The sequence below is a fragment of the Neofelis nebulosa genome, chromosome 9 (genome assembly GCF_028018385.1).
Source record: "Neofelis nebulosa isolate mNeoNeb1 chromosome 9, mNeoNeb1.pri, whole genome shotgun sequence".
In the NCBI taxonomy this organism is placed as follows: domain Eukaryota; kingdom Metazoa; phylum Chordata; class Mammalia; order Carnivora; family Felidae; genus Neofelis; species Neofelis nebulosa.
Window position 1 is genome coordinate 119320925 of NC_080790.1, and position 27470 is coordinate 119348394.

Genomic DNA, 27470 nt, shown 5'->3' on the forward strand with positions numbered 1-27470 from the left:
TCTGACGACCATGGCTTAAAATCGGTTCCCATCTCCCTTACTTTTTGTCTCAGCCCTTTGTATAATTCTTCTAGAGTATGAACTACAGCTCATACTTTATTTGATATGTTTACTTTTTTTGGTCCTTTCCAGCAAATTCTTTGAGGACAGGGAACATGTCAATCGCGTTCATTACTGTATACTCAGCCACTGGTACTCAATGAATGTTTGTAGAATAAAAGATAGATATTCTGTAGCCCCATCAAGTTTCCACCTACAACCATCTTTCTCTTATCAGAATCCTTCCAGCACCTAGACCCTGTGCAAGTCTGCAGGATTGCCTGTCACAGTTTCCTATATGTCTACACAAATATATTTTATCTCATTTTGCCAACCATATTCCAAGCTCTTAAATGCAGGGACCAAATTCATTGTCAAAGTCTAGTTGAGGGCTCTTATCCAGCAATGTGACTTGAAAAGTCCCTGCCAAAAATAAAATAAAATAAATAAATAAATAAATAAATAAATAAATAAATATCCTTTCCTCCTTTCACCTGTAAGTTCAAGGCTACTTGCATCTTTTTTAACATCCTCTAAATTGCTCAGCTGCAAATCCACACTTCCTGAATCATTGTCAGAAGCACAGGGGATCACTATTTCTTCCCGACTACAGATCCTAGGAATGAAGAGGGGATTAGAAAGGTTAGTATTTTAGGACTGCTTCCATGTCATCACTCAGGTGAAAGCTTAAATGTCACCTTCTCAGAGAAGCATTTACTGGTCACCAGTCTAAGTGAAGTGGCCTCTTCCCACGCAGTCCCACAGCTGTTTTCTGATTTTTTTTTCATAGTATTTAACCATTACCTACAACTATCAAGTTCATTTGTGTTTGTTTGTTGACTGTCTCCCATCAGACTGTAAGCTCCATGAGGAAAGAACCTTCTCTACACAGTCATGGCTGTATTCCCAGCACCTAGCACATTGTCAGCCTCATGGGGCATGAATGGATAGGTAAGAAATACCATGCTGCTGTTAAAAGAAACTGAGGTAGAACAATTTCCCCTTCCCTAATCTCCCTTACCCTTTCCTACTTTTTGTTTCTATAGCATGCAATACCTTTTAATGTATCATTCACTTACTTATGATATTGTTTATCATCTCCTCCTGCAAAAAATGTAAGTTCCATGAAGCCAAGGATCTTTGGCTGCTTTGTTCACGAATGCATTCTAAGAGACTAGAATACTGCCAGGCACAAGATAATGTTCAATAAAAACTGACTGAGTGACTGAATAGATCTCTATTTTCTCAATGTTTAGCATATAGTAATGAATGAAAAGGCAAGTTGTCGAGCAATGTGTGTAAACTGTGTGTGTACATATGGACACACACACACACACACACACAAATGTTGGGATACGTGTAGGAAAACTTATGGTATTTAAACTTTATGTTGCCTGAATTTTTTTTTTTTACATTGGCATGAATATAAGATGTTGACAAAGATGTGGAACGGGGCGGAGGGCGGGGGGGGGGGCACCTGAGTGGCTCAGTTGGCTAAGTGTCCAGATCTTGACTTTAGTTCAGGTCATGGTCTCATGGTTTGTGAGATCAAGCCCCACGTCGGGCTCTGTGCTGATTGCACAGAACCTGCTTGGGATTCTCTCCCTCTCTTTCTTGCTCTCTCTCTCAAAATGAATAAACATTAAAAAAAAAAAAAGATGTGGAGCACAGAACTCCTATAAATCAGAGTTGGTAGTGTATATTGGTACAACCATTTTGGAAATAATTTGGCATTATCTGGTAAAGCAAATGTGCCTTTACCATGATTGCAATAGATATAAACAACCATAAAAGCATACACAATGGTAAAATGTAGTAAAATAATAACGAAATGATGAGTTTGGTTTTCTTTTTTTTTTTTTTTAATTTTTTTTTTCAACGTTTTTTATTTATTTTTGGGACAGAGAGAGACAGAGCATGAACGGGGGAGGGGCAGAGAGAGAGGGAGACACAGAATCGGAAACAGGCTCCAGGCTCCGAGCCATCAGCCCAGAGCCTGATGCGGGGCTCGAACTCACGGACCGCGTGATCGTGACCTGGCTGAAGTCGGACGCTTAACCGACTGCGCCACCCAGGCGGCCTGAGTTTGGTTTTCAATAGACTTTATTTCATTGTTAAGTTTGTATAATTTAATTTTTCTAAGTAGCTGTATTTAACAACCAATTTGAACACTTCTTGCTAAATTTAAATTTTTTTTTTTAATGTTTATTTATTTTTGAGACAGAGAGAGACAGAGCATGAATGGGGGAGGGGCAGAGAGAGAGGGAGACACAGAATCGGAAGCAGGCTCCAGGCTCTGAGCCATCAGCTCAGAGCCTGACGCGGGGCTCGAACTCACGAACCGTGAGGTCGTGACCTGAGCTGAAGTCGGACGCTCAACCGACTGAGCCACCCAGGCGCCCCATTTCTTGCTAAATTTAATAAGTGAGTCTTGCAAGTCAGTATGAGATGGTTCCAGCACAACACTGGTTGTCTTATTATTGAGTTGGAAGATTTTTTTAGTATTTATTTATTTATTTTGAGAGAGAGGGAGAAAGCCTGAGCAGGGGAGGGACAGAGAGAGAAGGAGAGAAAGAATTCCAAGCAAGCTCTGCACTGTTAGCTTAGAGCCCCACACAGGGCTCTATCGCACCAACCACGAGATCAAGACCTGAATATAAATCAAAAGTCAGAGGCTTACCGACTGAGCCACTCAGGTGCTCCAGTAAGAGTTTTATATATATATTCTCTATCAGCACCATCCATTAGAAATTTCTGTGATATTGGAAATTTCTATAATTCTGTGCTGTCCAAAATGATATCCAGTGGCCACATGTGGCTACTGAGCACTTGAAATGTGACTAGCACAACTAAGGAACTTTTTTTTTTTTTTTTTTTTTTTATTTTTTATTTTTGGGACAGAGAGAGACAGAGCATGAACGGGGGAGGGGCAGAGAGAGAGGGAGACACAGAATCGGAAACAGGCTCCAGGCTCCGAGCCATCGGCCCAGAGCCCGACGCGGGGCTCGAACCCACGGACCGCGAGATCGTGACCTGGCTGAAGTCGGACGCTTAACCGACTGCGCCACCCAGGCGCCCCAGGAACTTTTAATTTTAATTAATTTAAAGTCAAATTCAGATATTCACGTATAACTAGTATGTAAGTATCTATTTTATTTAATAGCACAGTAGCAGACAGAAAGACCTCACTCTTCCCTATTTGGGGTAATGACATTGGGGACACTAGTATTTACCATATTGTGCAGCTTTTAGATGTTTTTAACAGTTAAAAGCACAGATTATGGAGTCATAATGTCTGGGTTCAAATCTTTAGTTCCTTTCTCTAGAAAATGGGAATAACAGTACAAACCTCACAGAATGGTGATAAGGAGTAAATAAAGTACAGAGAATGCTTACTACACTCGGGCTATCCTGTAAACGCTCAATTATTACAATTATTATTGAGTTCTTAGATAAGACACTTTCATTTTTTTTTATTATTATTACGGGATTCTTCTTATCTTAAAACAAGCTGCTTTTGTGTCAGGAGTCACTTCTATTTTTGACCCTGTTACTTCTGTAAAATTGGGCTAATATGCTCAGAGTTATTTTGAGGGGTACTAAACGTCACCTATAGGTCAGTTACTAACGAGCGAAACAGTCTTTGGAGGAAACTGCCATAATTCCTTAAAGGAAAAAAAAAAAATCAAAAGGAAAAGAAAAAGAAAACCTAAGCCCTCGAATATTACCTGCCCCTCCTCAAGGGACCCTACCCATTCCTTTAAAATTGGCCGGGCTGCAGAGAGAAGACAGAGTGACGGCGCGATCGGCCAATCAGCGCGATTGGCCAATCAGAGGAGGCCCCGTTTCGGGCCCTCCCCACAGCCTCATCCAACCGCGTACCGGTAGCGCCTGGATCAAGACCGTTGCGAGGCGGCCGGTTCCAAATGGGCCAGGTTGCGGGGGTGAGGCGGGCCTATACAGAAGGACCGCGGCGCCCTTTGCGCGTGGGGACTGAAATTCAGGCCCCAGCTGCTGGGACTGGCCCGACCCAGCGGGACGGCAGGGACTGACCTGTGTCTAGATCCCATCCCAGCACGCGCAGACCGCCGCGAGTCCCTGGCGTCCCCTCCGGCGCGCTCTTGGCGCCACTTTCCCGAGCGGAAGTCAGCCTGCGGCTCGGGCCCTGGTGGGACCTGCTCGGAGAAATGGCGTCGCCGGGTGAGGCGTTGTGCATGGCTCGGCAACGGGGCCCCGCGGCCGGAACGCCTGGGCGAGTGGGCCGTATCCCGCGGGAGGCTAGTGCTCGCCACTCGGGAGCCGGCCAGGCGGGAGCCTCTTCCCCTGTGGGGAAGGGGCATGTGCTTGGGCTCTTTTTGGGGTCGAGTGTGTGACGGAGGGCTGTCTAGCTGGTGGGACTGCAGGCAAGCGGAGGTGGGGTGGGTGCGAGTGCGGCGTGGAGCTACGGGTGCCCCCGAGGCCCAACCGGGGGCCGCGGTTAACCCTAGGTCTGGCTTCACTCATTCATTTGACTCGCGGCGGCTCCCGGGCCGGCGGGGGGTGCCTGAGTGGAAGCTTTCGGCCAAATCGTTCTTCTTTGGACCGTGGTTTCCTTTTTAGTAAAAAGGAGGAAGGAAATCACTCACCTGAGAACGTAGGGTATAAATTCTGAAGTTAGATTCTCCTGGTGCATGCTTGTAGCCTGCCAAGTGTTCGTTTTGTGTTCCAGCGCAAGTTCCTTAACCTCTCCGCACCTCAGTTTCTGATCTGTAAACTAGATCAGTCACATTATCCGCTGCATAAATTGCTGTATCAAAATAAGCTGATTCCCTTGCGTAGTTTAAAATAGTATATGGCACTAAGCAAGCATCAATAAAGTTAACTGCATTGCTAGTTATTGAGTGAGCACTGTGCGGAATGGAATCCTCATGTAGTCTCACCGCGGCGGCGTGGGGCATGTGTACTATTATTTACATTTGACAGATAGGAAGGCAGAATTTCAAAGAAGAGAAGTAACTTGCCCACGATAACAGTGAATAAGATACTGGGTCATTGTTCCAGTGTTTGAAAAGTTGAGGGTGATAGAGTGGTTAAAAACAAACTTTGGATTCAAAATGCCTGCAGTTTGATTCTCATTTGTTTTTTGGGGCAGGTAACTCCTTCTGAGTCTCAATTTCTTGGTCTGTAAACCACACTCATTTGCATGTTGTGAAGATTTAATGACTCAGTGCATGCCAAGTACTTAGCATATAGTATGGGCATATCCCACACATGTTTTCATAGTCATTTACTAGATCTTACCATGTTGAGTACATGCATGTATACAAAGCACTGGAGATTCAGATTTTTCTTGCATTTTTCTATCCTTTAAAAGTTCTGGCTTTGACCTTGAATTCTAGCCAGACTCTGACTGCTTCTCACCTCTACTACTGTCACCCTGGCTGTGACCACCATTATCTTTTTACTTGGGTTATTACTAACTGGTGATCCTTTTTAGGTCCTTTCTGCTGCATAGTCTCAACACAGTTTTGTTTATTCTTGACAATTGTGTCAAGATCCCATTAAATCCTGACAATTGTGTCAATGATCCTGTTAAAATGTAAATCAAATCACTCCTCAAAACTCTCTAGTGGCTCCCATCTCACTCATTAAAAGCCAGAGGCCCTACAAAGATGTTAAAGGCCCTTCAGATTTAACCTCTGCTGCCTTTATCACCGCTTCCATACTTTTCATCTTTTGCTTATGCCACTCTAGCTATACTTTCCTCTTTGCTAATATCCAAGAATACTATATATACTGCTGATTCAGGGTCTTTGCACTTGCTTTTCTTCTTGGGATAGTTTCCCCAAAAATGTCTTTGTGACTTGCTCCTTCTTTTCCTTCAGGTCTATACACAGTAGTTTTATTTCTTAGACCTTCATAGACTCTCATATTAAAAATTGTAGTTCTTCTCAGTTATCTCTTCTGTGCTTTTTTATTCTCCATAATGATTGTCACCTAACGTGATAAGTAATGTTTCTTAATTGTGTTGTGTGATATCTTTCTTTTCACCCTAGAATGTAGACTCCGTGAGGTCTTGTTTTGTTTTTTGTTTCCTGCTTTAATACCAAAAATAGTGCTTGGTAGGCATCCAATAAATATTTTATTAATGAATGCATTATAGATTTCTTTCTAGTGTTTTTAAAAACATTTTTTTTTTAATGTTTATTTTTGAGAGAGAGAGAGACAGACAGAGAGTGAACAGGGGAAGGCAGAGAGAGAGGGAGACACAATCCCAAGCAGGCTCCAGGCTCTGAGCTGTCAGGACAGAACCCAACACGGGGCTCGAAGCCACTAATGGCGAGATCATGATCTGATCCAAAGTTGGACGCTTAACTGACTGAGCCAGCCAGGCACCCCTTCTAGTGTTTTCTTAAGCTGTCTATTTTTTTATTTTGAGAGGGAGAAAGAGGAAACGTGAGCAGGGGAGGGGCAGAGAGAGAAGGAAAGAGTCCCAAAATGTAGGGCTCCATGTGGGGCTTGATCTCACAAAACATGAGGTCATGACCTCAGCCAACATTGAGTTGGATGCTCATATGACTAAGTCTCCCAGGCACCTCTCTTTCTAGTGCTTTAAAAAGAACTTTCACATTTTTTAGATTATTTAACACATACACAAGGATTTAAACAGAACTAGCATTCATAGAAGAACAATTCTGAGTAGCACTAATGTAGGCATCATTTCTATAATATACTCCAAAAAATAGTTATCTAACCTCTTTAGTTAGATTTGAGTTTGAGTGCAAGATCGGCTGCAGGCTACTCTCACTCTGAATTTTCTTATTTGTAAAATAGATATAATCATGCTTTTTAAAATTTTTTTTTTTTTTCAACGTTTTTTATTTATTTTTGGGACAGAGAGAGACAGAGCATGAACAGGGGAGGGGCAGAGAGAGAGGGAGACACAGAATCGGAAACAGGCTCCAGGCTCCGAGCCATCAGCCCAGAGCCCGACGCGGGGCTCGAACTCACGGATCGCGAGATCGTGACCTGGCTGAAGTCGGACGCTTAACCGACTGCGCCACCCAGGCACCCCAATATAATCATGCTTTTTAAAAAAAGGAATCTGTATGCCCAATGTGGGCATTGAACTCAACAACCTCGAGATCAAGTGTCACATGCTCTACCAGTTGAGCCAGCCAGGCTCTCCCTAATAATGCCTTTCTTAAGGGATTATAGTTCAAAGTAAATTTGACACTATAGGCAGAGGTTTAGGACCATTTCTATTAGCCTCATGATTATAGTAGTGCTCCCGTATCTGCAGGGCATACTTTCCAAGAACCCCAGTGGATGCCTAAAACTGAACCCTATACATATGTGTTTTTTTCTATACATGCATACCTATGATAAAGTTTAATTTATAGATCAGGCACAGTGCGAGATTAACAACAATAACTAATAGTAAAAGAACAGTTACAACAATGCACTGTACTAAAGGCTATGTGAATGTGGTCTTCCCTCTCTTTCAAAATATCTTGTCCTGTACTCACCCTTCTTGATATAGATAACTACATGAAAAAATGCCTGTGTGATGAGATGAAGTGAGGTGAATGACACAGGCATTGTGATGTAACGTTAGGCTACTGTTGACCTGACAGTCCTGCACCGTGTTTGAACATGGGTAACTGAAACCATGAAAAGTATGGATAAGGTGGTGGTGGTGAAGGATGGATATTGTACAATCGGGTGGCAGACAATTCAGGAAACAGCCCATAGAATGTACCATTCCTAACTGCTTCCTGTCTCCTGGAGCATAATAGACAAGGATTAACTTTTCTTTCTGTGTATTTAGCAAATACTAATTTAGTACTATGCCAAGTGATGTGTAATACTTGGAAATACGGGGATGTATGGGAGAAACTGTATCCTGGAGCTTACAGTTTAGCAGAGGAATCAGACATTACACTATTACTTATGGTTGTGAAAAAGACAACATGGAAGAAGTACCGGTTGCTACGCGTTGATCTGGCAACAATAGCGGTGCTAATAGAGGTAGCTAACATTTATGTAGTTCTTGCTGTAACAGTTACTACTCTAAGATCTTTCTATGTTAACTCATGTAATCCTCATTACACCCCTAAGGTAGGTACTGTTACTCCCCACTTTACACTTGAGGAAACTAAGGCATGGGTTGGCCACCTTGTGACTGCCACAGCCACACTGCTAATAAGTGGCAGAGCTAGAATTTAAACCTGGCCTCAGAGGTCACATTCTTTATAGTACTTTATAGTGTGACTGTATAAGTCACTATAGTACGGGGGACCTAACCCAAGTACTGAGGGCTGTTGGGAGGCTTTTTAAGGAAGAGATACTTGAACTGAAATCTGAGAGTAAAAATTAAGCAAAGTTGAAGTAAGGGAAAGCATGAAAAAGTGCTGGGTAGGGAAGAACATGACTCGTTAGAGGAACAGAGGGAGCCAGAGAGCCACAGATGGAGGGAAGAGATCCTGTGAGAGGCAGGCAAGGCCGTGGTGAGGGGTCAGGATTGGGCCTGTCCTAGCGGCATAGGAGTTACAAACGTGCTTGAAATGGAGTGGCATGATGGGTTTTGTGCTTCAGCTCACAGAGGCTGCCAGGAGGGCTGCCCTTCAGATGGATGAAGGAGACAGTACCCACCACTTCCCTAGGACTTCTTTCCAGTTTAAACCTCCCAGTCCCCTCCCACTTCCTCTTATGATTTGGTTCCCAGACCTTGGTGTACGCCATCATTGGAACTGTACATAGAACTTTGGAATCGTTTGTGGAGTGTATTTAATAGTCCTTTCCCCCCAAGGTTCAAGCACTGTCTTCCTGTTGGCTCTGACAATCATAGCCAGCACCCAGGCTCTGACGCCCACTCACTACCTCACCAAGCCAGATGTGGAGAGACTGAAAGCCTCACTGGACCGCCCCTTCACAAGTTTGGAAACTGCTTTCTACTCCATCGTGGGACTCACCAGCCTTGGTGCCCAGGTGCCAGATGTAAAGGTAAGGCTACTTTGGTCTCGGCCTCATCCCTTGACTGTGTTCCTTTTGTGTACTTCAGAACTAACGCTTGCTCATTTGAGGAAGACCAAGGCAAATCCAATGTAAAAAATACTTATTTCCACCTGCCAGATCTTTTTTTTTTTTTTTCTTAATGCCTAATGTATGTTTAGGACCATGCCAGGTGTTATAGTAGAATATAAAGAAGAGTGAGTCTTAGAAACTTGACATTTTACTTTAAACTTGACATTTTACCTCTAGAAACTGTTGCTATAGTTCTGAGTGAGACTGTACAAATACCACATGGACTTCTTAAGTGCCCTGTACGTGTGACTCATAAATAATAAAGGAATTCAAGATGAGAGCATTCATATTTATTAAACACTGACACTGTATCAGGCTGTTTTGATTTTTTGTTTTTTTGGACCTTTGATGAGGAAAATGCATCATGACTAAAACTTTACCTGGTTTTAGGAACAGTCTTAAGTGACTTTATATTTTATTTATTACAGTAGCATGGATAGCTAGGGTAAAGGGGTTAAGGCCAGGTTTCTCATATAAGCCTTGTGTTATTAGTTTTCTGTGGCTGTATAACAAATGACTATAAATTTAGTTATTTAAAACAGTATTCATCTATTAGCTGATAATTCTGTAGTGAGAAGTCCAGGCAGGTTTGTATGTGCTCTCTACTTAGTGTCACAGAAGGTCAAAGTAAAGGTGTTGGCCAAGGCTGGGCTCTTATCTGGAGGCTCTGGGGAAGAATGTGCTTCAGTTTTCTTCAGGTGATTGACAGAATGCATGCAGTTCTGTGCAGTCTTAAGTCTAAGATCCCCATTTTCTTGTGGGCTGTCAGCCAAGGGCTGCTCTCTGTTCCTCAAGGCGACCCACATTACTTCTCATGTTGTCCCTTCCCCATTTAAGTCAGTAATGTCATGTTGAGTTCTTACTCTTCAAATCTCTCTGACCTCTTCTGCTACCAGTTGGAGAAAACTTTGCTTCTAAAGGCCTTGTTCATCTAATAACCGTTTCCATCTTCCCCTCCCCCAGTACCTTTTACTTGTAGAACAAGCCAGATCAACTCATCCTGGAGAAGTTTCCACATTCTGCCTTTGGTTGATAGCATCTTCATACAGTTTTTGAACATACCTCCTTATCTCTTGTATTCCTGTAAACTGATGGTTAGCTCTTGAGGCTTACTTGTATTCAGGTCAATTTTCTTGGCAAAAACATTTCACAGGTACTTCCTATGTGTACTTCCTATCAATGGGTGTGTAATATCTGGTTGTTTTAGTTATGATAAAGTTGGATCAGTGGATTCAGGTGTTGTCAGATTACCCTCTCTCTGTAAACAGTATGTAGTAGGGACTTGCTTTTGTAAAATCTCATCTGACAATATCTTTTAATTGGGAGTTTAGTCTATTTATATGTAATGTAACTATACTGTTTAGTTTAAGTCTACCATCTTGTTTTTTGATTAGCTGTTTTTTTCCTCCTTCCTTCCTGTCTTAGATTGAATAATTTTTTATAATTTAAGTTTATTTATTTATTTTGAAAGAGAGAGCATGGGAAGGGCAGAGAGAGGGAGAGAAAGAGAATCCTAAGCAGTCTCTGCACCGTCAACATGGGGTCCGATGCAGGGCTCGAATGCACGAACCGTAAAATCATGACCTGAGCCAAAACTAAGAGTTGGATGCTTTACCGACTGAGCCACCCAGGTGCCCTGGATTGAATTAATTTTTGATTATTCCATTTTATCTCTTCTGTTGGCTTTTTAGCTCTACTTATTATTTTAGTATTTGCTCTAGAGATTGTAATGTGCGTTTGAACTTCATCAATATACTTTGGATTACTATTTTGCTATGTCACGAATAACAAAATAACCATATAACGAGATATTTCTATTTAAAATCCTGTCATTTGTGCTATCGTTTTCATACTATTTACTTTCTTTTAAGCATCACAGCCTTGTACTGTCTGTTGTCCAGTGTCTCAACTTCGTATATTTTTTTAGTTTTATCGTTATTGACGGCAGGAGGTAACTTCAATGCCTTTAATTCTGCCATGGCCAGAACTGGTAGTCCCGGTTAATGTTTTGCAATCCATGGCAGTTGTTGTTCTTTTTTTTCTTTTTTCTTTTTTCTTTTTTGAAGTATAGTTGACCTACAATAACAGTTGTTATTCTTTTTGATGCTCAAAATGTCGCCTTTTAGCCAGTAGGCCAAAATGCGGTTCTATGTGCATTTTTTGCTTGTTTTTATGTGATCTAGTAGGAGAGTTTGTGATGTCTTAGGCTTACTTTTACATTTCCTGCCCCACACTAAAATCAGTAACTGCTGTTGATTTATTGAATGCCTCCTGTGTGCTGGGTACATTGGATATATTAGCTTGAGTTAGTTGTCTTAATTTTGTGGTCAAAAATAGTATCCTGTAATAGAGGAGGAAATGAAAGCTCAGAAAAGTTAGGTAATTTGCCCGATGTCAGCCAGCCATCATCTGAATACTGTATGGCAGAAGTGTTGACAGACTATGGCCCCCAGAGTCAAATCCAGCTTGAAGCCTGCTTTTGTAAATAAAGCTTTATTGAAACACAGCCATGCCCACTCTTGTAGCGGCTTTTGCACTTTAGCAGTAGAGTTGAGTAGTTACTAAAGAGACCGTCTGGCCTGAAAAGCCTAAAATATTTATTCTCTGGTCCTTTACAAACAAAGTTTGTTAATCCTGCTGTATGAGGTCCACACTCATTCAGGTTTCTTCCTGACAGCTAGCCCTTGTTTCCTGCCCAGTATTTCCTTCCTTAACATATGACTGTATTAAGGAAGCAATTTTTCCTTGTGATCATACTGTTATAAACCCTCAAGGTGAATGTACTTCCTAGTAAAATTAGTTTTGCTCAAAAGAACGAATGTAGGCATCGGTGCTAGTTAGCCCAAGTTTTTGATTCTGGCTCCACCTCTCTGTAAAATGGGAGTTATGATCCCTTCCTCACTGGATCATTATAAAGATAAAGTGAAATCCTATTAAACCTAGTAAGTGTTCGGCCTACAAAAGGCCCTTCAGGTGGTAGTTATTGTTATTATTATCATCGTCAATATTTTAAAAGTTTTGCTTCTATTTATAATTTGTTCAGGGGAGTTCAGACAATGCCTGGCACAGATACTGCAATGTACAGAGGGCTGCAGTCTGTAGAGGGCCTGGGGACGAGACAGAGCAGATTGGGAGACACAGAGTGAAGCAGTCTTGCCCTATAGAGGTTTTATATTGTGAGATATAGGAGACAAAATTGGAATATTAGGTAAATATTAAATTTTGGTGGATTTGAATGCAGGAAGAGCAGTTTCTACTGGTCATTTTCAAGCTTGTATGGAACTGTAGGATTCAGTCCAGGGAGATCATGGAAGAATGAGCCACTTTCGTGTTAGCTAGAGCAGTGCCTTTTTATCTGTCTCATGATTTGGGGTTCCACATGGATTTAGGTTGAACACATACTCCTAAAGGTGTTCTCTGATGATGTCCAGAGTTTGAGGGGACGTTGGTCAGGGCTGAAGATGCAGACTGAAGCCATCGGGATGGCTGCAGTGCAGTGTGATATGGGGTAATTGCATAACTGGGCCAGCTATGGCTTTGTGTTTATAACACAGACTCTAAAGTCAGACTGCTTGGCTTCAAGTTCTTGACTTCAGAACTACATAGCTGAGTTAACTGTGCAGCTTACCGAACCTTTCAGAATCTGTTTTCTCATCTGTAAGATGGAGATAATGATAGTCCACTCACCACTCATAGTCTGTTAGGGTAGTTAACATGGTGATGGCATGGAGTATGTACTAAGTATTAGCTCTCAGCTCTATTATGTAGTAGTAGTGGGTGATGGACATCGATTGACATTTTTCTCGACTGTCATCCCCATTGCTTGATGGCTAATCAGCAGAGGGTGTTCGACACATGGTTGTTGAATGAATTGTAAACGTTAGCTTATTAGAAATGGAAGCTCTCAAATGTGCCTGTTAACCAGAAAATAAATGGGTTAATCACACTTTGTTCTTCAAGTCGCTTGTGGAATGTGCTGCGGTGAGTGTGTGATGTGCACATCGTAAGCAATGGACGGGAGTTGTATGGAAGGTTCAAGCTAGCAAATTGCCTTCTTAGATGTGCGCACTAAATAAATCCACTGAGGACAGTCTCCCTTACTGCCACTTCCATGTGGTGATGTGCATGCTGCTCCATTGTTGTTGCTTTCAGCTGAGCAGAGAGAATGCCCTCAGCCCTGCTAGATGCACTGAACCGGCTGCTCTCACAGGTAGATCCTTAGGGGAGATTTTGGTTATTTTGTCCTAAGAGATTTTCCCAGCAAAACTGAGAGGAATGGGGTTTAATAAGAATATGAGTAGAAGGCAGTTGTAGGAACAACAGAATGTGGAATGAGAGTTAGTTTTAGGTGTTAGGAAGAGTGAACAATTTCATTTTAATAATCAGATTCTATATATGTATAATTAAAAGCCATACGCACATGAGGGTCACCTGGGAGGCTCAATTCGTTGAGTGTCTGACTTTCGCTCAGGTCATGAGCTCATGGTTCGTGAGTTCAAGCCCTGCATCAGGCTCTCTGCTATGTGCACAGAGCCTACTTTAGATCCTCTGTTCCCCCCTCTCTCTGTCCTTCCCCTGCTCGTTCTCTCTCCCTCAAAATAAATAAACTTAAAAAAAATAAATGAAAATAATAAGCACATGAGAATGGTGGTTTTATAGATGTTACTGCTTAGCCTTCTTTAAGATTTAAGAATAATGAGAGTTGTTTTGTATTCACTATAATGAAAACATGAAGTAAATAGGTTATATATTAGGGCAAAACTTGCGATGTAGTGTTTGAATGACTAAAATCAGGAAACATTAGGCAGTGTTTACGGGTTGTCAGACAATCACACACTTTCCCTGTCTGTAAAAAGGTGAAAATGGTACCTATCTTATAGGGTTGTTATGGGGATTAAATGAGATGATTTGTATAAAGCGCTTAGCTTGGGGCGCCTGGGTGGTTTCGTTGGTTGAGTTCTGACTTCGGCTCACATCATGATTTCTTGGTTCGTGAGTTTGAGCCCTGCATCAGGCTCTCTGCTTGGGATCCTCTGTCTCACTGTCTCTGCCCCTTCCTCTCTCTCTCTCTCTCTCAAAAATAAACATTAAAAAAAAAAAAAAAGAATAAAGTGCTTAGCTCAGTGTCTGGTACGTGGCGAGTACATATGAAGGACAGGATGTTTGTACCATTCACCGAGTACTGAGTGCTTGTTGAGGGCCAGGTACTCAGCTGGTTGCTAGGGATAGCAGACAGACATTCCTTCAGGCAGTAATTATTTGTGGAGCATTTGCTATGTGCCAGGCATTATACTAAGTGCAGAAAAGATAACAGCTCATTACCTAGTGAAGGACAGGTGCCACGATAGTGAGATCAGGTGCTGAGTACAAAAGGATGCATAGCATGTAGAAAGTCCCAGGCCCACGTGGTGTGTGGAGTTCAGCAGAGGGAGAAGCTCACTCACGCTGTCTGCTGAGAAAGCTCGCCATAAGCCCTAACCTTGTACAGGGGGGTTGCCATCTGTACTGGCTGCTGCACGATTCATTTAGTCATTCAACAGATATTTAGTGAATTCGTGCCATGTGCTTGGCACTGGGGATTCAGTGTTGAACAGTGAAAGAAAGCTTCTGCCCTCTTGGAATGTATACTCTAATAATGGAGATAGACATTAGTCATATAAGCAAATGTATACATGAATATTTGTAACAATGGTAAGTTTTACGAAGGTGAGGTATACAGTGTTTATTTTTATTTTTTATTAAAAAAAATTTTTTTTTAACGTCTGTTTATTTCAAGAGAGAGAGAGACAGCGCGCGAGTGATGGAGGGGCAGAGAGAGGCAGACACGGAATCCAAAGCAGGTTCCAGGCTCCGAGCTGTCAGCACAGAGCCTGACGCGGGCCTCAAACTCACGAACTGTGAGATTATGACCTGAGCTGAAGTTGAACGCTCAACCAACTGAGCCACCCAGGTGCCCCAAGAGATATATACTATTTATAAATAGGGGACTTTGACCTGGTCCGGGAAGGCTTTCCCAAGGAAATCTCTGAACTTAAATCTCACTCTGTATCCCTCTAAATTACAGCTCCTTGAGGGCAGGGACCTTGTCCATTTTATTTGTTGTACATCTCCAGTTCCTAGAATAGCAGTTGGCATGTGGTAGGCACTCAGTAACTGTTTATTAAATGAAGGAAGGTATGACTGATCTGAATTCTAAAGGGAGAAGAAGAGTTAACGGGGACAGGGGAGGGAACTTCAGTCAGAAGGAATGGCATGTGCAAGGGACCTGTGCAGGCAGGGAGCAGGTTACATTTGAGAGACTGACTGGAGGCCGCATGTTAAGCAGACAGTGGGAGAGAGAGGAGTGCAGCCAGAGAGAAAGGCTGGAGCTAAGTCTAAGTGCCTTGGCAGCCACAGGAAAATTTTTGCTTTTTCTCTAAAGAGCAGTTGATTTTAAGCAGCAAGTATCACGATCCATTTTCATTTTGGAAAGGTTTCTTTCCTGTTCTATAGAAGACAGACTTTGGCAGGGGAATATGGGGCAACACTGAATGCAGAAGGGGTGCAAAAGATAATACCCGGGCTCGCCTGGGTGGCTTAGTCATTTGGGCATCTGACTCTTGATTTCAGCTCAGGTCATGATCTCATGGTTTGTGGGATCGAGCCCTGCAATGGGCTCTGTGCTGCCAGCATGGAGACTGCTTGGGATTTCCTCTCTTCCTCTCTCTGTCTCTGTCCCTCCTCTGCATGCATGCGTGCTCTTTCTCTCAAAATAAATACACTTAAAAAAAAAAAAGTTAACACCTGGACTTCCAGCGTTTGCTGCACAGGTAGATGGTTGAGCTATTCTGTAAGACAGGAACATAGGTTTGTGTAGGCAAGTTCATGAATTTGGTCTTAAACCTGTTGAGTTTGAAATGCCTTTGAGTCATGTAAATGGCCATTGAGGGAAGTCTGGGTTGGGGGTAAAAATCTTGAGAATATCTGCATAAAAGTTCTGGATGAAGCCGTGGGCATGAGTGAGATTGCCTCGGGAGAGAGAGGATGGATGAGAAGTGGGCCTAGGAGTTGAAAAACTCCAGCGTTGAAAGGTCAGGTAGAAGAGGATGAAAGTAAGGAGCCCCTGTGAGAAGTAGGACGAGAGCCAGGAGAGTGCTGGAGAATCCTGGAAGCGAAGGGAGGCGAATGTTTCAGAATGAGGAAGTGATCAGTTCTGTCCAGTGCTGAGGGAGTGAGCACTGGAAAGTCTCTTTTGGCTTTTCCGACTTGGAAACTCACTGGTAGCGGAGAGAAGGTAGCAGCTGGGGGGAGAGAAGGATCAAGAAAAGTTTATTTTAAAAAAATGTTTATTTATTTATTTTGAGAGAGAGAGAGAGAGAACCTGAGCTGGGGAGGGGCAGAGAGAGAATCCCAAGCAGGCTCTGCACTAACAGGGTGGAGCCCAAGCAGGGGCTCAGTCCCCACGAACTGTGAAATCGAACTGTGAAATTGTGACCTGAGCCAGAATCAAGAGTTGGGCACTTAACCGACTGAGCCACCCAGGCGCCCCCAAGGAAAGTTTTGGTTTTTTTTTTTTTCATTTTTTTATTTTTGAGACAGAGACAGAGCATGAACAGGGGAGGGGCAGAGAGAGAGGGAGACACAGAATCGGAAGCAGGCTCCAGGCTCTGAGCCATCAGCCCAGAGCCCGACGCGGGGCTCGAACTCACGGACCACAAGATCGTGATCTGAGTTGAAGTCGGACGCTTAACCGACTGAGCCACCCAGGTGCCCCAAGGAAAGTTTATTTTAAAAGAAGTCTTGGTGACTTCTGGGTGACTCAGTCCGTTGAGCATCCGACTTTGGCTCAGGTCATGATCTCTCAGTTTGTGGGTTTGAGCCCTGCATCGGGCTCTGCACTGGCGGTACTGAGCCTGCTTGGGTCTGTCTCTCTCTCCCCCTGCCCCACTGGCTGTCTCTCAAAGTAAATAAATAAACTTTAAAATAACATAAAGTAAAAGAAGTCTTGAATTTTGTTAATATGTCAGGAGTTACCAGTTGAGAGGGAGGAGTTTAGCTGACAAATTGAATGAGTGGGCTTCCAGATGGAGAGAACTGCTCACACTAATCTGGAGGCTTAAAAGTGCTTGTGTTTTGGGAGCAGTGAGTCGGTTGTCTGAGACAGCCAGAACAGAGGTGCGGGGGGAAGTGTGGTAAGAAGTATGTATGAAAAAGGTGAGCCCAAGGGGCGCCTCGGTGACTCAGTCAGTTAAGTGTCCAACTCTTGATTTCAGCCCAGGTCATAATCTCATGGTTCGTGAGTTCGAGTTCCACATCGGGCTCCATGTTGACAGTGCCGACAGTGTGGAGCCTGCTTGAGGTTCTCTCATTCCCTCTCTCTCTCCCTCCCCTGCTCATGCTCGCTCCCTCTCAAAATAAATAATATATATGTACATACACACATACATATATATGTGTGTATATATGTATTATATACATATATGTATATGTATATATGTATATATATGTAATATGTATGTATATATATGTGTAATATGTATCATATATATACACATATATACATAATTTTTTTTTTATTTTTTTAATTTTTTTTTAAATTTTTTTTTTCAACGTTTTTTATCTATTTTTGGGACAGAGAGAGACAGAGCATGAACGGGGGAGGGGCAGAGAGAGAGGGAGACACAGAATCGGAAACAGGCTCCAGGCTCCGAGCCATCGGCCCAGAGCCTGACGCGGGGCTCGAACTCACGGACCGCGAGATCGTGACCTGGCTGAAGTCGGACGCTTAACCGACTGCGCCACCCAGGCGCCCCCATAATTTTTTTTTTTAAGAGGAAAAGATGGACCCCGTTACAAAGGACCTGGTGTGGGAGCTCTTGCCTTGGAATGCCTCTATATCACAACACGGTGACGAAGTCTGGCGAGATTACAGAGTAGTTGGGAGATGTTAATGGTGAAAATAAGGGAGAGGTAAGGGCAGATGAGAGAGATTTAGCTATCTTTTCTTGGCTCCTGATTCTGTTCAGGGAGTTGTAGGGAAGAATGGGTAGAGAAAAGCACTGATGTTCTTTGCTCAGGAGGATGTTTAGATAATTGGGAGTATTAATATAGGGCATAGAAGGTTAGAGAGGAGCAGATAGGGAGTGGACACTTAGGGGACGATATGCAGGCCTCAGTTGGGAAAATGAATGTAGGATGAGGACAGCTCAAGTCAGAGTTACAAACCCTTGGAAGTGGCCAGCTGAAGCCTCAGCATTGGGTGGTCTTCCAAGAGTCCAGGGTGTGTTTCCAGAGGTCTTCTGGCACTTCTGCTGCTGCTGTTAAAACCTAGTACACATTGGGAGCTTAAAAGCCACTGACTGCTGGGACTGTTTACCTTCATTTGCCTGTACAAAGAATTAGGGAATTGGCACAATGCTGGTTTTCCTACAGGACAAATAATTTTTCACTAGAGATGAAAAACCTTGAGAGACAGAGGTTGTATGTAGCTCAAACTATGGAGCCAGGCTGCCTGGGTTTGAATTCCAGCTCCTCCATTAAGAGCTGAGTGACCTTGGACAAGTCACTTTGCCTCTCTGATGACTCAGGTTTCTTGTCTGTAAACTTAAGATAAGAGGAGGACCTAATACTTAAGGAGAAATGCACATAAAACACTTAGAACAATGTTGACACATTTTAAGTGCTTAAAAAGTGGTAGCAGTGACCATAATCCTTGGTGGGGGGGGGGGGGGGGGGGTCTTGGATGCTGTTGTTCTATTGTTAAAGCACCAGATGGCGATAAAGTACATGTCTTAAGTTTACCCACATTGTCCTGAAGGATTCCTTGAGTAGATTGTTTTCTTTTTCAGATCCCTAATTTGTGCAGTGTGAAGTATTTCTTTGTGTGTTTTTTTTCTTCTCGAACTTCTGGTTGAAACCCATTTGTTTTGAGACTCTTATTTAACTTCTTTCATAAAATTTAAAAATAGATTTTTGGTTAAAGTAGCACACACACACACAGGAAAAAATCAGATAATACAGCACAACTGTTAGCAAAAAGCAACAACCCATTACGTGGCCCACCTTGTTCTACACCCTGTCTTCCTCCTCAGAAGCACCCACTTTTAACTGGTTTTATTGCCACTTAATTTTGAATAGCTGAATTTTATGTTACCTCCATCAAAATGTTTAGCAATGTAACTATTAGATAGTATTCCTTGTGGTTTGATACAGTGAGAATAGCATGAGTTTTATTATGTGCCTACTTTGTGGCAGACACTGTGATTGGGGTTCATCCAAGTTTTTGCTCTTCAGTAACTGGTCACTGGGGGAGGTAGTTAGTACAGTGTGGTAAGCACTTTGGGGGAGCATTTGGGAGGGAAGGCCCTGGCCTAAACTGGGATGAATGTCCGTAAATGCTTTCTGGAAGAGGTGACATCTGAACAGAGATGAAGATAAGACCTGGTTGTGCAGACTGGAGGGACAAGGGAAGGGTGCTCCCAGCCGGGGTAGTAGCAGGGTCACATACATACCAAGGCGAGATCATAGTGTCTCTGGGTAGCTGCAACACGCTGGAGGGTAAGACTTTGGAGTCGGAGGTGGTGTGGTGGTAAAGCTGGCACTGAAAGTGCCAGTCACGGGGGCATTTTATGCCATATCAGAAACTTCGGCTCTTTTTCTCAGGATAATATGGAACCACCTGAGGGTTTTGATAGCAGAGTAACATGGTTACATTTGTATTTTGTGAAGACCACCCTTGAAGCAGTCAGTATGCAGAATGAACTGCATGGCTTGAGGCCAGTTAGGAGATGATTAAAACAGACTAGGTGACAAATGGCAAGTACCTGAAATAAGGCAATGAGGGAAGCCAGAGGATGGGGATTGGGTTGGAAAAATGAAAGGAGATAGGGTCACCAGGCTTGTAGGGTAACGGAAAAGTCGAGAATGATTCCTAGGTTTCTGCTTCAGGTAGTAGGGTATGTGGTGGTGCCTGTACATGAGCTGGAAGGTCCAGGTGAAGAAATAGAGGGTTTCAAGCTCCTTTTAGATGTCTTTAACCTGACTTAACTTTGGAGACATCTAAGTGGAGACCCCAGTACAGTTAGAATCGGTGGAGATGTTGCCATTTTGTGGCTTTGTCACCTTCATCAGGTGACTTACCAACTCTAAGCTTTCTTTTCCTGTCAAATGGGAATGGTAATATCTACCATAGGGTCCTTATGTTCATTAAAAGGAAGAGCATCATAAACACCCAGCACAGGTTATGGCCACAGCAGATGATCAGTGAAAATGTTTTTTTTTTTTTTTTCTTTTTTCTTAGGCTTCAGAAGGACGAGAGTACTTTAGGTTTGTTGCTCTTGATATGAAGTCTACAGTGTTGTGTAATACAGTGTTCTATGGAAAATACCTGCTTAAAACACAAAATCTTGTATAGTTCATACTTTTAGCCATCACAGATTGCTTAGCATTTTGTCCTCAAAAAACATGTATGCTTTCCCGGTCACTGTGTATATTGCCACTTATCATTGACTTTCCCTCCTATTTAGAAAGCGTGCGCCTTCATTAAGTCAAACCTTGATCCAGGCAATGTGGATTCCCTTTTCTATGCTGCCCAGTCCAGCCAGGCCCTCTCAGGGTGTGAGGTGAGTCCAGCTTCTACGTTTCTATATGCTTTACACTGTAATGTGTATTTTTAAAGGGGAAGGGTCATGTCAGATTAATTTTTTTTTTAACAATAAGAATCCATTAGTGTGGGCGGGAATTCCATTCTTGTGATTTTATTTTTCTTAAGGAAATGGAGTTTATTTTTTTCTCCGAGTTTTCACTTTTCATGGCTTTTCAATAATTTTTCCTATAGTTGCCTCTCTTCTGGGAAGCCTAGATTTTTCTTTCCAACTCCCTTTAACTTTTAAAAATGTTCAGAGTAAAAGAAGAATGTCCCCATGCCAGATTTCTGGAAATCCGTTTCATTGAACATAGGAGAACCATACAAGTAGACAAGTGACTTGCCAGAATCTTTTTAAGTGTTATGCTGAGTTCCTACAGACATTGAATTCTGGTGTCCCAGCATTTGAGGAGGGACAACCGTGTGCTAGCCGGGTGGTATGACTTTGGCAGTCTCTCTATGTGCTGTTTGCCACAAACTACCAGCACCTGTTCTAAACTCTTTGTCTGCCAATCCTTTCTTAGATCTCTATTTCAAATGAGACCAAAGATCTGCTTCTGGCAGCTGTCAGTGAAGACTCATCCGTTACCCAGATCTACCATGCAGTGGCAGCCCTAAGTGGCTTTGGCCTTCCCTTGGCTTCCCAAGAAGCACTCGGTGCCCTTACCGCTCGCCTCAGCAAGGAAGAGACTGTGTTAGCGTAAGTCACCGTGTCGAGCACTTTTCAGACTTCATTTGTGTCAGAGACTGTCCTGAGAGGGTTCGTCCACTGATTTCAGCAAATATTTTCTGGGCATCTACTATGTGCCATGTGCTCTGCCAGGCGCTGCAGACACGATATTAAATTAAGACAGGGAAGGTCCCTGTCTTGGTGGACTCATCTGGACACCGTGTTCCTCAAGATACTGAGTCAGAATATAAACACACTGCCATATAAAGACAGAATTGCTTCAGGGGCACCTGGGTGGCTCAGTCGGTTAAGCGTCCGACTTCAGTTCAGGTCATGATCTGAGTTTGTGAGTTCAAGCCCCACATCAGACTCTGCGCTGACAGCTTGGAGTCTGGAGCCTGCTTCGGATTCTGTGTCTCCCTCTCTCTCTGTGTCCCTCCCCTACTTGTGCTCGCTCTCTCTCAAAAGTAAATAAATAAACATTAAAAAATTTTTTTTAATTTTTTTTTTTTCAACGTTTTTTATTTATTTTTGGGACAGAGAGAGACAGAGCATGAACGGGGGAGGGGCAGAGAGAGAGGGAGACACAGAATCGGAAACAGGCTCCAGGCTCCGAGCCATCGGCCCAGAGCCTGACGCGGGGCTCGAACTCACGGACCGCGAGATCGTGACCTGGCTGAAGTCGGACGCTTAACCGACTGCGCCACCCAGGCGCCCCCAAAAAATTTTTTTAAATAAAAAATTAAAAAAAAAAAGAGAATTGCTTTTGAGGTTAGAGGCTGAAGCAGGGGAGGAGATAACTGAGGGAAAGTGAGGCCAACAAGTCACGTGCATCTTTGTTGAGGTTTGGCTGGGGCACAGTGAGCTGTTGGCAGTGGAGGCCCTGCACTGGAGGAGGGCTTATAGGATCCCTTGAACCTGTGACAGACAACATCTGCTGGGAGAAGTGTGTGCTCAGAGGAGAGAGCATTCTAGGAATCAGACTCTACTACTCTGCAAAAGCTTAGGTGAAGGAGAAACACTTCTAGGAAAGGAACTCTGAGCAACTTTCCTGTTTATTATAAATTTAATGTTTTAACAGACTTAAGGATGTTTACTAAACTTTTTTTTTGTCATTAGTGAAATGCATTTAAAAATGTTTTTTTCATGTTTATTTCTGAGAGAGACAGAGACAGAGTGCAAACGAGGGAGGGACGGCAGAGAGAGAGGGACACAGAATCCGAAGCTGGCTCCGGGCTTTGAGCTGTCAGCATAGAGCCCGACTCAGGACTTGAACTCATGAACTGTGAGATCATGACCTGAGCCAAAGTTGGACGCTTAACCGACTGAGCCACCTAGGTGCCCTGATTAGGGAAATGCGTTTTAAACTTTATTTACTTATTTTTGAGAGAGACAGAGACAACGTCAGCAGGAGAGAAACGGGGGGGAGAATCCCGAGCAGCACAGAGCCCTGTGTGGAGCTCGAACACACGAAACCATGAGATCATGACCTGAACCGAAACCGAAACCAGGGCGCCCAGGATATTTATTAAACTTAAAAGTGATTCTATATGTAGTTTTTTCTTTAACACTGAAATTCCCCACTTATAACAGTACATGTATTTTTTGTTTTGTATTTGTCCCCCATTCAGTTGCAACCCCTGAAAGGAGGGGGAGCACCTGGCCTCTTGTTATTTGCTTAGCAAGATGTTGGTGACACCAGTTCCCTATTGCAGATAGTTCAGTTGTTTCCCAGATTTTTGGGTTTTTGTTTGTTTGTTTGTTTGTTTTTGTGGGGAGGGGGTAAGATCAAAATGTTTTTAAACTTGAAATTTTGTTAAGGGCAGGGCTCACAGTCAGTTGACATTCTCTCTCACTCACACCCTGTTCATTTGCACACGGTCAGTAAGTAATCAGTGACTTTGGGGCTACTTTTCCCAGGGCTGATGTCTTGTACACACTTTGTCCAGTGCTTGGCCCTGCAGTCCTTTGCTTTTAGGTCACATTATTTTGATCTCCTCTCATAATCCCTTGGGAGAAATCCCCAGGGATCCCCAGTGAGATCCGTAGTATCATGTCCAGATATCCCTGTCATCAGTGCCTCAGTCTGATGCCATCTTCTACAGCAAAACTTTCCTTTTCCCTCCAAGCAAAAAAAGAAAGTTTCCCTCCTCAAAATCCCAGAACGGGAAAAAATACAAAGAAAGTACATTCTATTTTGGAGTCAGTTATACTTGGTTATGTGGTTATACTTTGAACACCAGCTCTGTTCCTTTCTTGCTCTGACTTTGGGTTAGTTACTAACTTCCCTGAGCCGCATCTATAAAATGAGCCCAATAATCCTTCCATCATAGAATAAATGTCAGGATTAAATGAGATAATGCATGTGAAGGAGCTCTTGCAGTGCCCAGTTCTTAGCGGGCTTCCACCAAAAGCTCCTTCTCTAGAGCATTTCCTTCTTAGTCTCTTTCTTAGGAAGCTGGTTACTTCCTCGGTTTACTGTAGTTCTTTCTCTTTTAGACTGTAAGCTTCTTTATTTGTGGTGTGCACACAGCATGGTGCATGGGAGGTGCCCAACAAAGAGTTTATAAAGGCTGAAACTGTACTTTGATGTTTCGGTTTTCTTGTGCAGGTAGAAAGAGCACGTGCTTGGGATCGGGGAGAACTATGTTCAAATCCTTAATACTCTTCTACTTAATATCTTTGTGACCAACAGCAGGAGCTTCAACCCCCTTAAACCTCAGTGTTTTCATATGTAAAACGGAGAGAGTGGTATCTGTCTCATAGGGTTATTTTGAAGATCAAACTGGCAGGGTGCCTTATATAACATTACTACTGACTTGCCCTATGTAAGGAAATTGGATCTAAATTAGGACTTGTAAATGGGTCATCTACATTTAAGTGGACTTATTCTAGGATATGAACGTTCATAAACTTGTCTAGAATGGAGAAAAAAAAATTGTAGGTTTGAAGGAACCATCTGAAAAGATGCCATTGTGGTGTCCTGTAACCTAATTTCTTTAAATCATTTGCTGTATATTAGCAAGACAAGATCGGCTTTCTTAGTGTTTGAAAAAGTACTTCAGAGGGAAAGAAATTGCTGACTGGGGAATAAGTAATTAAAGCCAGTGACAAAACTTTTCAAAAGCTAAGTGGATTAATTTCAGTCTAAAAACTTCTGAAGTTGTTACCAGCATGACACTCACTCCTTCTAAAGAAGAGAAAAATGATACCTTAATTGAAAAGTTCTTTCTTGGCTGTCTTAGCAACCTTTTCTGGCCTCAGCATTTATCACGGGCAGATGTGGGATTTTATCTTGTTTGGAAATTCAGGTTTCGTTTTCTCTAGTGCTTTTTAACAACAAAGATCCCATGGGAGTCATTGAATACTCTGGGGCTTTCCTGTCCATGGACTATAACTCCCCTATTTTCCAACTTGTCATCTTAATGGAATTAATTTTCCATAGAGGGAATCTAAATTGTTATGATCTCAATGAAAGCAGATAAATTCTCTCTCTACATTCCCCAACACATTGACCTGATTGATAAATGGTGGTTTTACATAAAGGCCCAGTCGTGTCTTGGGAAATAGGTAACCATTCTGGGGTTGAGTAGCAGTGGCTTAACCACCAGGGGTCCTCAGCTTCATGCATTCTAGAAAAGCAGCATTTATATTTTCCGGGTTATCTGCACTAAGAGAATAGAATCTAATAAAAAAATCTTATGCGTACATACCTTTCACATTCTGCCTTGAAAGTTTGTCTTACAGGAATATATTCATGAGTGGATAAAACTAGATGAATAAGGCATAAAAACAATGAAGTACTGATACATGCTACAACATAAGTGAGCCCTGAAAACATGCTAAGGGAAAGTATAAGGAACCAAATACAGGTGACATGTTATCTGATTCCATTTACATGAAATATCCAGAATAGGTAAATCCATAGACAGATGCAGATTGGCATTTACCAGGGGCTGTGCCCATTAAGCTGGGAAGCAAGTGCTTAATGGGTACAGGGTTATCTTTTAGACTGATGGGAGGGAATGTTTTGGAACTAGATAGAAATAGTGATTGTACAACATTGTGAGATACATACTAAATACCACTGAATTGTTCATTTTTCAAATGGTTAGTTTTCTAATGTAAATTTCACTTCAATTTAAAAATATTTAGAGGGGCGCCTGGGTGGCTCAGTCGGTTAAGCGTCCGACTTCGGCTCAGGTCACGATCTCGCGGTCCGTGAGTTCCAGCCCCGCGTCAGGCTCTGTGCTGACTGCTCAGAGCCTGGAGCCTGTTTCAGATTCTGTGTCTCCCTCTCTCTCTGACCCTCCCCCGTTCATGCTCTGTCTCTCTCTGTCTCAAAAATAAATAAATGTTAAAAAAAAAAAAATTAAAAAAAAATATTTAGAGAGATGAGTAAGGGCTATCTGTTACAGCATTGTATGACTTAGGACAACATAAATGTTTATCAACTGGAGATTGAGTAAATTCTGGTACATCTAAACAGTACGTACTATGTCATGATTAATAAGAATGAAGTACATTTATATGTACTCATGTGGAAAGTTGTATACAACATATCATTAAACTAAAAATAAGTTGGAGAACGATTATCTTTTAGGAGTAGGTATTATAGGAATTTTAACTTTCTTCTTTAGTAATGTATTGCTTGAAGTTTTGACAAATATGTACTTTTATAATCAGAAATAAATGGTAGGAAAAGAAAAAGGGAATACATTCTGGTTTCAGAACCGAATTCCTTTTATCTTATTTAATGCCTGAAGGATTAAGTGACTTTCAGGTCTCCCAGCAGGGTGATGATCGCACAAGTATTGAACATTCAGCATGTGTTTCCTGAAGCCTTCTTGTTTATAACACATTCATCTGGTTTGCTCCAAATTCTACCCAACAATCTGCATATGTAGATTCTATAATATTCTTTGGTCTTAGAGTAAGAAAAGTAGAAAGTTAACAGGCAGCTAAGTTCTGCCTAGCACAGTTTCCTGTACAACATACAGCTTGGTTGAATTCAATTCTGTTCTCCCGAAGAGCGTATCTCTTTTAAAACTAAGTAAGTCTTAGTCTCAGTGTTCTGTGTATGATGACACTAGGAACAAAACATATTTTCAGAGGAGAGTGAACCTGTGCTCCCTCTCTTCCCTGTGCCCACGGTACTTATTTCAGGTCATGTTGCCTGGACTGCCTTCTCTTGCTGTTATGATCTTTGTAATATGATGTCCTTTCCCAACTGGATTATGATTAAGTTCCTTAAAGACTGAGACTGTGTTATACTTGTAAAGAACAGGAGAGGGGTATTCTTGAAAGTGTCCCAGTATAGGAAAGAGTGAGTAGATAAACGGAGATTTGCCATTCATTGGGGTTGTACTCTTTATCTTCCAGAACGGTCCAGGCTCTGCAGACAGCATCCCACCTGTCCCAGCAGGCTGACTTGAGGAGCATTGTGGAGGAGATTGAGGTGTGAATTTATTTTGCCAAATGAATTTCATAGCTCCTGTCTTTGAAACCCTTTAGAAGAGTCTTGCAGAGAGACATGCATGGTTTATTTTGGCCAGTTACATTTCTTTTCATATCCATGGCACACTTATGTTCTTTGTATCAGAGCAAATGTCCTAGGAAATATTTGTTCAGGTAGGATAGTTACACCATCAATAAGGCAACAGACTACTTTTGCAGCCTTTTGTAGGTATAGGTTCATAGTCCACAGATTTTAGAGCCTAACAAACCTCAAATTCAGATATTTTTTAATGCTACTCATTACTTTGTAATCTCAGGCAAATTTTTAATGTCTGAGCCTCAATTCCTTGTATGGGGTTGTAGGAACAAGTGAGGTTCTCAAGTCCCTAGTACATAATAAGTGCTCAGCAAGTGGTCACTGTGTTTTTATTACTCCATCCTTTCCTTTACCTAGGACCTCCTGCTGCTCAGAGCCTACTCTCATGGACTGCATAGTCAGTGATGACAGGCAGTCCACACAGTGTCATCACTGGGTGCCCCACCCAGTGTGGGCACATTAGCTGCCCCCTCATATTGCCCAGAAGAGGTATATGTCTCTCTTCATCCTTTAGAGCA

The 27470-nt window shown here is 42.5% G+C and overlaps 3 protein-coding genes across 6 annotated transcripts in view; 2 read left to right on the plus strand and 1 right to left on the minus strand.

Annotated features, from left to right (window-relative positions):
* MROH8 (maestro heat like repeat family member 8) overlaps nucleotides 1-4651 on the minus strand; it is a 60104-nt gene extending 55453 nt beyond the window's left edge. For 2 of the 3 annotated variants that reach the window (XR_009248976.1, XM_058685533.1), the window contains exons 1-2: nucleotides 4093-4651; nucleotides 534-655 (exon numbers count right to left, since the gene is read on the minus strand). Coding sequence is in view for 2 of the 3 variants with exons in the window: in XM_058685533.1 (XP_058541516.1) it covers nucleotides 534-655; nucleotides 4093-4379 (409 nt within the window). In the remaining variant the exon portion in view is untranslated. The remainder of the gene's footprint in view (nucleotides 1-533; nucleotides 656-4092) is intronic. The other variant, XM_058685534.1, reaches the window with a different exon arrangement.
* Nucleotides 1-27470, plus strand: part of MANBAL (mannosidase beta like) — a 298459-nt gene that overhangs the window by 170581 nt on the left and 100408 nt on the right. The gene's annotated exons all lie outside the window — the stretch shown is intronic.
* The window catches only part of RPN2 (ribophorin II), a 60193-nt gene continuing 36830 nt past the window's right edge, over nucleotides 4108-27470 (plus strand). For both annotated transcript variants that reach the window (XM_058685535.1, XM_058685537.1), the window contains exons 1-5: nucleotides 4108-4239; nucleotides 8831-9024; nucleotides 20610-20705; nucleotides 21253-21428; nucleotides 26781-26856. In XM_058685535.1, coding sequence (XP_058541518.1) covers nucleotides 4227-4239; nucleotides 8831-9024; nucleotides 20610-20705; nucleotides 21253-21428; nucleotides 26781-26856 — 555 coding nt within the window. In that variant the 5' untranslated portion in view covers nucleotides 4108-4226. The remainder of the gene's footprint in view (nucleotides 4240-8830; nucleotides 9025-20609; nucleotides 20706-21252; nucleotides 21429-26780; nucleotides 26857-27470) is intronic.